General features: G+C 34.8%; 1 protein-coding gene across 2 annotated transcripts in view; it reads left to right on the top strand.

The window, feature by feature from the left end:
- Positions 1–14520, top strand: part of emp (epithelial membrane protein) — a 90971-nt gene that overhangs the window by 34770 nt on the left and 41681 nt on the right. The window contains exon 2 of one of the 2 annotated variants that reach the window (XM_034971564.2): positions 3101–3351. In XM_034971564.2, the coding sequence (XP_034827455.1) occupies positions 3294–3351 (58 nt within the window). In that variant the 5' untranslated portion in view covers positions 3101–3293. Of the gene's footprint in view, positions 1–3100; positions 3352–10822; positions 11024–14520 lie in introns of those variants that run through there. The other variant, XM_069500712.1, reaches the window with a different exon arrangement.

The raw sequence follows: 14520 nt of genomic DNA, 5'->3' as shown, positions 1-14520 counted from the left end.
CCTTTTCCTTTTATATATTTAGAAGATCATGCTCGTTCTATGATAAAACGTGATTATTATTCAACGTAAAGTGTAAACCACGCAAAACAGGTGAAGTTATAATGATATGAGCTACTTGAGCCACGGGGACTTTTCACACACATTCTACCTATATCACGGAATAACCTGCCGCAATATTTAATGTCAACGATGTAAAGACCATTCTCGCTTAGCATGTCATTTTATATTAGTAATGAAACCGTACTACTTTCACATTTGTGATTTGCGTAATAATTTTATGCGAAACTCGTTGACGGCTATCCGGTTGTCTTAATCAGTCGATTAGCTATTTTTTATATTTTTAAACTTGATATTTTTATAATACTTATTTCATTATTCGGTATCCGTGACCTAGTGTTTTCTTTGGCAAAGGAAAGTAGATGATCGATAATATTATAATTAATTTAAATTGTAGGTAATGCTAGGTGCCATGAAGGTATGAATCAGCTTAGCTCATAGTATTCAGTTTTTTGTGCTAGGTGCCAACATTTTTTATTGACCTACTTGGACTTTTTTACAATAGCCTATCTAGCCATAGATAATATAATTATATGCCTGACGGTATTTCTCATCATCCCCTATTCCTCTCATCCCTTAAGGGTCGATTCACATTGACAGCGAATCAAAGCGAAATTTAAAATTTTACTGTTACCTCCGCAGAACTGTGTTATGAAAACTGAGCGAAGCAGTTTGCGCGTTTTTTCCGCAAGTGCGTGCGGTTTCATACAATAAGTTTCATATAGTCACCTACTTATCACAGAATTCTATGAGGAAATTCGTGTGGCGGGCTATATAGCCTGATTAAATTAGGGATGAATTTACAAAAATCCTTTCAAGTCCTAAATGTCCTAAAATCCTGTCCAAAATGTCACGCTTGTAGACCCACCGGACGCGGCAGAGTGAACAGTGCCATTGCATAGCTGTGTGTTATCTGTCAGTTGTAAGAATTTTACTAAGTAGATAGATGTGATTCGGGGAGAAAGGTAGAACGCTATAGCTACGACAAGTGGATTTAATGACAAAGTAGTCCCACCGAGTAAAATTTTGACATTAAACTGTATCACGTGAAAATATAAGTGAACGAATAAAAAGTTATTTATTTTTGCAATACATGTGAAATCCAGGCAAACAAAAAGATATTTTGTATGATTACAACTGAGATGGCTATGAACAATGACAACCCGTTACAATTGTAACGGATTTCTGAAGGAACAAATTCTCCGGGGTTTTGGGTTACTTAATATAAAATATTATCAAAAAACGTGCGGTATCTTGCCGTGTGAACTCAGCCTTACCGACCTTATTCTACTCGATAAAATCTAAAATACGGTAAATGAGGAAACATGTAGTCTACGTGAACAGAGTCTAATGCCTCTTATATACTTCGGTGAATGTAGATACTCAGGGGAACTCGGACCAACTCCGGGCATGGCTTATATTTTGCGCGTGCAGCCAGCAACGCGTGCGTGTAGTCAATTTCGGTGTACACATTGTATGGGAACAGGACGTGATATGCACTCAACGTAACATATAAAAAGACTAAGAGTTTTCCCCAGAAAGTTTTTATGCCCGGCGCCGGCGTCACAGCTGGTCCAACCGTTGTACATATTTTAGAAGTTGTTAAATTATATAGTGCTCCGTAACGAAAACTTCGTAAGCGAGATTGACAATGTATGGCGAGAGATTCGATTTCTTCACAGCGTATGATAATTATTGAGATACCATACGAAGGGTCACATGAGATTCGAGTACATCATCTATAGTGTCTATAATATGTGAACTGTGGAGACCGCCGCAAGATCTTGATTCTTGACGCGATTCCCAACAGCGGCGTTGGTATTTCAGGTTTCTAACGTGGACAAGTCCTCGCCAAATGCGTTGGGCCAATATGAACTCAATGCTCAGATTAGTAGGTGGTAGTCGATTTGAAATTGGCGTTAATACGATGCGACGGACGGTCTAATAATAATTTATTTATGAAACCTCTAAAGATTACTTAAGTCACGGACAATATTGTTTAAACCGTCAAGACATTAAACGGTTCAGTTTACTATTTGTGTAACCTTAACATAAAATCTCAAGGTGCAACTGGTTTTCTTGTCAATACTACAATTATTAACCTTCGGACTTCGGAGCGAAGTAGCTCGATACCTTGTTTTTACATATTTTTATAATATTGGAGCGAAAGTAGGCACCTCGGAACTACGCTATTACATCCATCCTGCATCTGATTTAGGATTTTAGTTTGATATAATCACTGTTTGAATTTCTACACAATCAACATATTCCCTAACAATCGTCGCTCACCGAGTCCTTAGACCTTCATCCAGCCACCTCCCGCCACTAGTCAAAGGCTTTTCTTTAGTATATCGTTAATTCAAAGTTTTGAGGAGCTCCTTATTATAATGCTTACTTACTAGTAGGCACGTGGTCTCCACTCTAGGACTTTTAGGATCCAACGGTCATCGCTCCTACGACAAGAATACAGTGCCCAGTTCAATATGTTTATATGGTTTGCCCTATGCCGGTATGCGCGCTGCGGATCTTTTTATTTTTGTTCAGGACATCCTTCTGATGAAAGATTATTTCGTAAATCTTATATAGGTGCTCATCAATTTTACTCTCCGATATTTTGAGCCCCGTAAACGGGAACTCAAACGTTTGAAACACTTTGAAGGTGGAAAGGTCATTGAAGAAATAAAAGTTTCCTTGAATTTTAAGGCCCTTTCCGATTGAAATAGCAAAATTGTTCACCAGTAAGAACCTTTGCCATGATCTTTCATGATAAACTTTGGATCTGACCTACGATATTTTGACCACGATTTATGTCAAACAGAAGTTCAAAATTGAAAAAGACTAGAACGTGGCAGCAATTTTAATCATGAAAGTTCATATAAATTTTAAGTCTTTCATTGGCAGGTGTCCAATTTCCCTCGAATGTTAAGGCCCTCTCCGCCTGAAATATCGAAATTAATCGCACAAAAGCCTTCAGAAAAGGTCTTTTGCCATGATCTTTTATACTTACTTCGTGTTTTTAATATATTTTTTCCTTGTACTGCAGGTTTGCGCATACGCACGTCCAACTTCGGAGTTGTATACGAAGTAGTTCGCGATCGACCGCCAGTGGGAGAGCAAGTCGCTTGCGGCGGAGTTCAAAACAAATAAGAATAACACTCAATGGGGAGGATCTAGTGTTGTGTGGTGTTGTGTGTGCTTTTTGTGTTCGTACAATTGTGTTTTGACAGTTCCTCAGGATGCAGGGCCGTGACAAGTTATGCGCAAAGCTCACAAGCGCATTCCTAAGGAAGTGGTGTAAGTATGCGATTTTAATTTGATCTTTCTATTCCATTGTTTTATTGGTATTTTGGAAAGTCAATGCTTTGTTTAGGTAAGTACGCTTTTTCAACGTTTTCTTTAAAAATATCTTTATTTTGAGAAATTGTTATCAGTCAACTTTACAAAGGCTGCTGGTAAGAAAATATTTATGAGATAGGTACTTACTTAAGGCAAAACTGTTGGTAAGATAAATGCCAACACAACTTTCTTTGTAGTCAGTGAATTACTCAACCATCAATTAATTTACATACCTACTTATCACCTAAGGCATGTGCTCGAAGTTCATAAAACTAAGTAGGTACATTACTTAGGCATCTGGTACCTTAAATTTCAATAATAATATTTCAATAATTCAAATAATAATTTGCATTGCATAAAAATAGGTGCTATCAATATTTTTCGATGATAGTTTTAGGGTTCCGTACCTCAAAAGGAAAAAACCCTTAAAAGATAATTTTACTGGTAAGTACGTAGTGTGAACTTGTTTTGAAATAGTGTATTGTCAGTAGGTAGTGTTTGGTTGAATTCTCATTCAAATTCCTCAGACGTAGATAAGCTGTTAAATATAAATGCAAACAGTTTTCAAATGACTGGTTTCTTCAAATGACTGATTCGAATGATCAAATTAATTACCTATGTATATCTACAAGTATTGTAACGGTAAATAAACTTGACACTTGTTACTATGACATGACTTGGAATAAATAAATACTTAAAACATGAACAAGACCTTCAAATTTTTCAAAAAACCCAACCGACTTTAATAACCACAAACACTAAATATTAAAAAATTAATTAATTTATTATCGAATGGGTATAAGTAGGTATACAAGAGTTAATGTAGTTCTATAGTAATATTTTTGGAGCTGGTGCCCAATTAGCCGCACAAACCAATTTATTCTTCATATTGTTTTGGGACTCCACAATCCACATTGGCATTTGGCACCTCATTGGTACCGACTTCAAAAAATATTCTTATGGAACTAAGTAGTGAAGTACATTAATTCTTGTATAGTTATATTCGGTAAAAAATAATTTTATTTTTTTAGTGCTTGTCGTTATTGAAGTCAGTTTTTTTGAGATTTTTATTTCACAAAATTTTCAGTGACCCCGGTATTAAAATATGCTATGCCTGGTTAAAAAGCTACTGTTTACTAAGGTATTATACTGATCGCGAGCAATTTACTCTTATCCATTGAGGAGTTCCGTTCTCCAAAGATATTCATCAAATCTTCACCAAATTAAAATGGCATGCCAAACAAAAAAGAATCATCAAAATCGGTTCATAATTGGCGGAGTAATCGCGTAACAAACATACAAAAAAAACACAGTCGAATTGAGAACCTCTTCCTTTTTTGAAGTCTGTTAAAAATACAAACCCAACAGCAAGACGGATTGAAAGTCCTTTATCCTTTTGTCGGCGCAACGGAAAGTTTTCCTAAGTCGTTAACAATCTTAGCTAAAGGTAATTTGGGATGTAGACTCACCCGTCAAAGCCGTAATTTTTTAAAATGTTAATTTGATTGCTTTGATTCCTAGATGTCGGCAATCAATTTATGAATAGGTACCTACTATAAATTCTAATGAAATACGTCATAAGCCACTAATATAATTATGTATATTGGAAATAAAACATAATGTGCTCATACCACAATAACCTAGCTAATAGTTACCTACTTGGTCAGGTTTTTTATTTCTTAGTGAAAAAGTTGTGCAGTATATAAAACAAAACCTGCAAAGCAGGTTCAACTTTGTTGAAGTGAATTAACCTTGTATTATATAATTATCCTTATTAAAAAACTAAATTAGTATATAAAATTTTTAATGGAGGTACCTAAGTAATAATTCACTTCAAAACTTACACAATTTATTGTATCTCGGTTACAAAACTTAGCGAATAGGTATCTACCTCTAATAATTTTGATGATAAATTTTATTGTGTTGACGACATAATATACGTAATTATAAACAATTACCTAACTAATTTGTTAGTTTGATTGTTGTTTTTAGTAATCAGATGTAACTGTGTTGTAAGTATGAGGTAAACTATAAATTTTTTTTGTAGTACCTGTAACTATGGGAACTATGCTAATATCTAAACAATAATTGAAACTTTTGAATGGGAACACAATATAATTTTATATTATCTACCAGCCTTCTTAATGAATAAACGTTTACATAAGTATATTAATGCCATACATAATTATTTATAAATTTTATAATTTGTATAAAGTTGCTATGTATAATAATTATACTTTATTTTCAATATCAGTATTTTTCGCAAGCATAATAATTTTTATTACTTAGATATTTTTTATTTTGTTCACGATATATAATATAATACTAATATTATAAAGGCTACTAAATATTATAATACTAATATTATAATTTGATTGTATATTTCTATTGCCGCTAAAACAAGAAATAATAAAAATTAAAAAAATAGCGGCCATGTTAATAAAAAAATAAAAAGTAAATATAATCTTGTACGCAGTTCGATGGCACGGAACCTTCGTGTGCGAGTCCGCCTCGCATTTGACCGTTTTTTAATTTACGCAATAGAACCAATAGATTCAAAGCCGAAATTAATAACATATTCTGGTTTTCTTTCTTCGTAAGCCATCCACTGGCATCGCCTCAAACGGTATCTGCAACGTGATTAAAAATACCCGCTCAACCTGTTTAGAATTCTCTTGCGAAAGGAATGACATAAACAGCCTAGGTATTTATATCACACTCTCGCGTAAAAACCTCTTCTTATTACTCTGAAAATATACTTACTTTGTAAATAAATACATGATATCATAGCTGTGTAAGTAAAACGTTAACTACAAGTCTGTCTGTCCGTATTGTCACAGCCACTTTTTTCCGAAACTATAAGAGCAAAAAAAATCAACTCAAAAATCAATTTGCGGGGTAATCGCGTATCTTCGTATGGACAAATTTTAAACGTTATTGAACAAACAAAATGGCACCGACTCAGTGGTGCTTTAGCACCAATGCAACCTCAGTGACGTCTGGATTTCAAACGGGTCGTTCATTAGTATCTAAGAGGTGGCGCTGATTTATTTGGTTCCAAAACCGTGAAAAATATTGTTCGCTTGACCATATCTTGTCATTTATATCGATGGTTATAACAAAGACCATGAAAATTTAATAATCTGGAATTCAGATAGGTAGATAACTATGCATATTCTATTATAATAGCGGGTTAATAAGGCAATTTAGATGCATCGGGCTTAAACGAATAATAATTATCAGATTTAATATTTTATTTTAATTTAATTTCATCTAAACGTTATTTTATTATATTGTATAGCTCTGGATTTTCATCTAAAAATAAAGATTTATTATTATTTTATTATTATAATACTCGCATGTTTCTAATCCACTAATCCGTAACAGTTAATCCTAACACGGTCCATAATTGTACGAAAAACGCATCTCAAAATTTCTCCACAAAATGTTATCCTTCACTGGGCGTGATAAATCTTGACAATGCACCTGGGATTTAATATATTAATATCTTGTATATAGGTATATAACTAGTTTATAGCAACGTAGCATAGCACATCTCTCGTGAAAAATCAGCCTAAGCATGGCAAATATTCTACTCTTGGTCAGAATAAATTATTTGTACTTAATATTACTTAATTTATAATACGTATAGGTTTATTTTATGTAGGTATAGGCAAGTTATAAGACAGATACGTATATAACTATAAAGTAAACACATCCTATGCAGCAGTAAACAAAGAATTAAAATGTATGGTTGAAATGGTCGAGTGACTATAAATTTAAATGACTTTATGACTCCTAAAGACGCAGAATGACATACGTAGGTACCTACTTCAATTAGCACGTTTTGACTTGTGAAATTGATAATGCTCTAACTATACAAACATGATGAAAGGAGACGCTGTTGATGGCGAGTGCAGTGAATATAAAATCCAGTCGTGTTAAAAATTATTAAAAATAGTAATTCAACTAAAATACAGTGGTTCATTAGTTTTGAGTGCTAATAGTGATTACAAATAGTGAAACTATACAAACAAAGCAAATAAATCATCCATAAAAGACAAAACCAGAGAAATTGCTAAAGGTGGCTATATAAGAAGTTTTCCCGCTGCAAAACGCCTCACTTACCTACTCACATCTCTAACTTCAAAAACATAGGACCAGCTGTGGACGTCTATGGAAACAATGATGATGTTTGCAAATTTTTTTTCGTACAGCTTGCCAAAATGCCTTGTCACTCTTGCAGACTGAAGTTGTGTATGAAGCCCCTAAATGAACTCAGATTATTTTCTATAATCGCGGAAGTAACCTATCTAGGTAATAAAAAGTGTGATTTTTTTTATATAAGTGTGCGTGACAGCTAGGTATTCTACGCGCTAGTTGGTCTCGAAGTGCGTGTGAAATATTCTTGCGTGATACGAAACGGCAAACGTTTACGTTGATTCGTAATAATAATTTAACGGAAGAAACGTTATCTTAGAATGCAACGAGAAGAAAATCTTTATGATGACTCAAAACTTAATTAAAAGAAAATTAATGACTTAAATCCACTACTACTACTACTTAATATTATAGGTAAATGTGAAACTCGAAAGTGAGTTCTGTTGTTTTTGCACGACCCACCCGTTAAACTGATTTTGACGTTTGGTACCGAGACAGGATAGAGTTTGGGTTTGATCTCGGAAACGGACCTAGCCTACTATTATCCCGGAAAATTCAACTTTTAAGCGTTTCAATTGTACAACTCTAACCCACGCGGACGAAGTTGCAGCCATTTATTATTTTATATTTTACTAGCTTATGCTCGCGACTTCAAAAATTTCAAATCCCTATTATACCCCCTTAGGGGATGAATTTTTAAAAACTCTTTCTTAGCGGATGCCTACGTCATAATAGCTATCTGCATGCCAAATTTCAGCCCGATCCGTCCAGTAGTTTGAGCTGTGCGTTGACTAGCGACCAAATAAAATATCGATATTGATTACCCGGTAAGCATGTGATGTCATCTCACTAGAAAATTGCCATCTCAATCTGTCGCGAACAATATAATATTATGATCTATAAAAACAATATTAATATAAAGATAAAAATAAAACCTTGCTGCAAAGGCTCATTAACCTCAGTCCTCAGCTCCAAAGTCCAAGTTCAAGTGCAAAGGTATGTGCAGAGAATATTTTTTAAACACGATTTAATCGTACCCACAAGGAACGATCAAATAAAGAAAGAAACTGAACGAAACAGTATTAAAGACATTGAGGTACCAGGTAACTACCTACATCAAAGTCATCAATAAAAAATCGGTCAAGTGCGAGTATGATTTGCATACGAAGGGTTCCGTATTACCATAGTAAAAGAAACCACAAATTCACGGTTCTCGGAAAGGGAAAAACCCTTCACTTGTGCTTATTCGTAAATAAAATCTCAAAATAATTTAAAACTCATAAGCATTTCCAATGTAACTTAATTATTACTTTTCCAATGTAACTTATTACTTTCTAACTACTATTTTGGTACATGAAAAATAAAAATATAAAAATTTAAAAGTAATACATTATAATTAATATGTAAATAGTTGTTATAAATATTTAATAATCTAATTTAATGTAATATTATATTGTAAATACTTATCTCAATTTTATCTAATATGTAAAAATAATGTAAATCCTATCGCATGTTTTGGAAATAAAGGCTATTTTTATTATGTGCTTATTCTAAGCATAAGACGTTCATAATTCCATAGGTAGGTCAACGAGAAGTACCCTATAGATTTTGATTTTTTTGACGGGTCTTGTGAGACAGACAGACAACGAAGTGATCCCATAAGAGTCCCTTTTTATCCTTTTTAGGTACGGAACCCTAAAAATGGCATCCAAACAAATCCAAAACAATTAGATATCCTTCCATGAACGTAGGCACATCAGACTTACCGGGAAGAGTTATTTTAAGAAGGCAATAAGTTACTTGGTATTTTTTAATATCCATACAATGATCATTGATCATCATGTACATGTATGTATTCATTTAAACCAATCTCTTCAACTTTATGTTGTTGCCAACTCATTTTTGTTTAAGTTTTAGTCTTATTGTTTTTCTTCCAAAAGTACTGAAAAACGTCTGATAAGAGTAGCTATGCACGTATGCGCATTGAAAAGTAAACTTTAAGCGCTTTGACATTAGACTTTAATGTTCTGTTTTGGGCATTTGGAATATAAAGAACTGAAGTATTGTATGTTTCTGTTCAATAATGCAAACTTCCCGTTTCCAATTCTTAAAGATTACTAAGTACTAGCTGATGCCCGCGACTTCGTCCGCTTGGAATAAGGTTTTTAAAAATCCCGTGGGAACTCTTTGATTTTCCGGGATAAAGTAGCTTATGTCACTCTCCAGGTCTTTATCTATACCTATGCAAAAAATCACGTCAATCCGTTGCACCGTTGCGACATGATTGAAGGACAAATCAACAAACAAACGCATTTATAATACGGGTTCTGATTAAGTACTTATCTGGCAAAACACAAATTACAGTTTGCAAACAAGTTGCAAACAGAAATTCCAAGGGGTCATCTCGCTAACTTCATCATAAAAATCAAGGAGTACAAAAAAAACATCAAAAAAAAAACATTGCAAATAGAAAAAATAAACTTTTTTTTATACGTGTCGAATAATTAAGAAAATCCACCTTAGCTGATCATAAATAATTAAGAGTAAAACGATCTAAATCCTAAAGGTACACTTGAAATAAATCTAAAATATAACGGAAAAAAAATCCTGTTTCAAAATTAAATAATTTGAGTTATTCTTGTCTTGTTTCAATCTTTCATTTAGTATTTATTCCCAAAACAGATTTGATAAATCATCCATTGTTCCCGAGGTAAGATAAATCAGACATGCAACTTACAAAGCTGCTGTGATTCTTAATTTGTTGTTATGTGATTTTAAATAAAATTGTTATTTTGCAAATCGGACGGATCGGTACGGGTTTGATAAGATTTTTCTGAACGAGAGGTATTTATATTTGAAAATCTACTTTTGTTAAATTTTGCTTCAGGGAGTCTGTTATTATCTTCATTAGGTAATTATTATTGTGTAGAGATCGAAAATATAAGTTTTGTTTCTACGCAGGAAGTACCTACCTAAGTAAGTAAACTTTACTAAGTAGTTACTTACCTGGTTAGTTACTTACTACAAAGAATGAGAAATTAAAACATCCTTATGGTTCTACTTTCTACATAACCTAGACCAAGTGACCACCAGAGACTAGCAGAGGTTACCCAGTGCGTGAGACGCATACGATTAATTACTTAGTAATAAACTGTTGCCTTGCCTAGTGAATAGTGATACAATCGCCTTGGGCTTAGCGGTACCACTTAATTTGCAAAGCAAAAATCCTGGTATTAAATTATCTAAACCTACTTATATAAAAATTATACAATTAACAATGTCAAAAATTCTTTAAACTAAAATTAAATAAGTGTAAATTATTATTTGGTAACAACGTCTTCAAAAAGTCCACGGCCCTGGTTGCCCCTGGGCCAAAGTTGCCCAGCAGCATTGCCGCGCTGAATGGCGATGGACAATCTTTGGAGTTGGCCCCAGAGTGCAGATCGCAGCCTCTTTCCCTTAGACGACGGTAATTATTAATTAACGTTTTTTTTATATAAATCAGCGTCGTCCACGTGGAGCCACGATTTTAAAAAGCTCATAAGAATTTCTCAAAAGTTTTTTTAGTGCGGCTTATAGAGATAACCTACATACAAAAATTTCAAGTCTCTCTAGACTCAGTGGTTTGAGCTGTAGTTAGGTATGTTGATATGTCAGTAGGTCATTTTCTACAAAACTGCCAGAAGGTAATAGCTTGTACGGAAACAGTATACAAAATAGTAGGTATGACTGCAGCCTCAGTAGTTATCGATCGATAAATCGATTCACTAATGCCTAGCTGCATCACTGGGCCTATGTCTTGTCAACGACACCACTGGGGTCAGGGGTACCGTTTATAAATAATTATACTAGCTTATTCCTACGACTTCGTTTTTATTTTAATTTTAAACCCCTATTTTACCCCCTTAGGGGTTCAATTTTAAAAAATCCTTTCTTAGCGGATGTCTACGTCACAATCTATCTGCATACCCAACCCGTTCCGTCCAGTAGTTTGAGCTGTGCGTTGATAGATCAGTCAGTCAGTCACTTTTTCCTTTTATATATTTAGATTAGAATTTGATTTTGGTAATGACACCACCGCCGACTAGTGAGGTTCTACGTTAAGAAAACAATTATTTATAGTCGGCGGTGGTGTCGTTACTTGACTGTGAACGACACCCTAGTGCGTAGTGTCGACCAGTGGTGTCATTGAGAAGACATGCACTAGGTGAATGTGCCCTGGAATTCAGTCACGACTCACGGCTGCTTATTATTCTGAGTTGTATCTTTTATTGCCAAGCTAATCCATCCATCGTAAATCACTCGATGCCGAAGAATATAAATTGAATGAAAAAAAAACTAAGTAGCTATAACCGTCCGGCGCGGGCGTTAAAGTCTAAATCATTGGAGTCCCGGACATCTTGGTATTTAATTTCCAATTAGGATATAGTACGTGATGTTGCAAACGTGCCTCAGGTACCTACATCGTGAGTGAGTATAGAGGTCAATCCAGACGTGACGAATATAAGAATAGAAGCATACTTTATACTCGTACTAGCTTATGCTTGCGACTTCGCCTGCGTGGACGAAGACCACACAAATTTCAAACCCTATTTCACCCTTAGGGGTTGAATTTTCAAAAATCCGTTCTTAGCGGATGCCTAATAGCTATCTGCATGCCAAATTTCAGCCCGATCCGTCCAGTAGTTTGAGCTGTGCGTTGATAGGTCAGTCAGTCAGTCAGTCAGTTACCATATTATAAATGCGATAATGTGTTTGTTTGTTTGTTGGTTTTGTCCTTCAATCGACGTGATTTTTGCATGTATAGTCGAGTGGTAGGTATAGGCTATTTTTTATCCCAGAAACTCTCGAAAGTCTAATATTATATCGTTTATTATTCAATTACAAGTTAACTTGACTGCAATCTCATCTGGTGATAAGTGATGAATGATGATGCAGTGGATGGATTTAGTATTTGGTGGTCCACTCTACAATTTTATTTTATTGTCGATTGAGTTTGAGATAGAAGGAATTAATAAGTTGTAGAAGATAATTCAAGTGATCTATTAGAAAAGATAGATAAATATTAGAAAATGCCAGCGGCTGTGTGCATTCTGTGATTTTCCGGGATAAAAAGTAGCCTAGATGTTTTGTGTTATTCAGGGTATAAGCTATCTCCATTCCTGGCCAGATCAGTTTAGTCATTGTGGAAGGAGTAACACACATCCAAACTTTTACATTAAAATGTTAAGTACGATTTTTTTAAATGATGTGCAATTTGAATAAATACAGCTATTAGATTCAAATAACTGCCTGATTTGCGTGTTCAAGTATCATCTTGATTTACCTTGAATTTAAGTGATAATACAAGATAATTAATTTTTTTGCCATTTTCAGTGTGCTTACGTAAATTGAGTAAGTACATAATATGTAAATATAATATAGGTACCAAGCGAAAACTGAAAACCTGCAGAATGCTATACTTTAATTTAATGTTTAATGTACCTTGTCACTGTTATGAGTAAGTACCTAATAAAATATCACTTGCTTTAACGGTGAAGAAAATGCTGTGAGGAAACCCATGCCTTAGATGTTCCCATAATGTTCTCAACGGTGCGGTGTGTAGTATGCAAATCCCTAAGTACCTACTTGCCCACTTGGTGGACTAGGGTCGGTATCGGGGTAAAACGTACATAATATAGTCCGCGACAGGATGAAATCCGGGTATGAGGCGTGAGGACGCCCCGCACACCCGCACGTCACCCGCGCTCTCCCGCACCGGGTTAGCGCGGGGGCTGTGCCGGTGTGCGCGGCGTTCCCTCCCCGATTGCCATTTCGACCTGTCGCATACTCTACGTTGAGTGTGTTGTAGAAGATTTGTGTGGTGTTTTATGTACATAAAACAATTCACTGTTCCTGCTTCTTTGGTAGGGTGATATCGAGTGATAGGGCGGGCGGGCGGGCATACTGCAAATCGCATCCTGCACGTTGTATCACACAGATTTGCCTGTTTTGGCGGATTATATATATATATAAGGAAAAGGTGACTGACTGGCTGATCTATCAACGCACAGCTCAAACTACTGGACAGATCACGCTGAAATTCGGCATTCAGATAGCTATTATAACGTAGGCGTCCGCTAAGAAAGAATTTTTCAAAATTCAACCCCTGGAGGGGTAAAAGGGGTTTGAAGTTTGTTTGAAACTCTGTCAGTTTTGAAGTGTCTATAAAGAAGTTTTGTAGTTAATATTTTTGCAATTAGCAGTATTACATATTTTATTAAGCTCATATGTTAAAATCTCATAGTTTAAGATCAACCCAGGGGTTTAAAATTTGTGTAGTCCACGCGGACGAAGTCGCGGGCATAAGCTAGTAGTGAATAAAGCTTGTGATACCTTGTAGATTATTGTCCTAAAAAAACACTAAAAATTGCTATTAGTAAAACCAGCGTCAAACTACGTGCACCATTAAACAATTTTTACACCATTTTTTACAAAGCCTTAATGGTTAAATTGAAACAATAAATTTCCTTGAACTATGGATTGAATTATAGTGATGAAATAGATTTTATTAAATAATTAGCCACTAATGAGTTTCCAATGCCGATGGTTCAACCGGAACGCGATTCAAGGGTAACGGGTACGATTTCCTACAGGGGTTATAAATGTTATAAGAAACCCAAAATAAATGTTTATAGCACCCTAAAATGTAGATTTATAGATAAAATTTTATTTATCTCAAATTTGTTTGCGTAATATTGAAATGATTGAATTAATAATTTAAAACTAAACTAATGCGTAAATTAACATAAAACCTCTTAAGTTATACAATTTTATTATAACCAATTAGAATTGGTAGGTACCCATAAATTCATAAGTTCGATACAACGTCCGACCCTTCTGCATGGACATATATCTACTACCCATATACGGGTTTGGTTACTTACTTAAAGCATGAAGCATCAGGGTTGGGATCTGGAGTACACG

This window comes from Maniola hyperantus, chromosome 9, assembly GCF_902806685.2.
Source record: "Maniola hyperantus chromosome 9, iAphHyp1.2, whole genome shotgun sequence".
Lineage (NCBI taxonomy): Eukaryota > Metazoa > Arthropoda > Insecta > Lepidoptera > Nymphalidae > Maniola > Maniola hyperantus.
The sequence above is the reverse complement of the archived record's forward strand: the minus strand, read 5'-3'. Positions and strand labels throughout refer to the sequence as shown.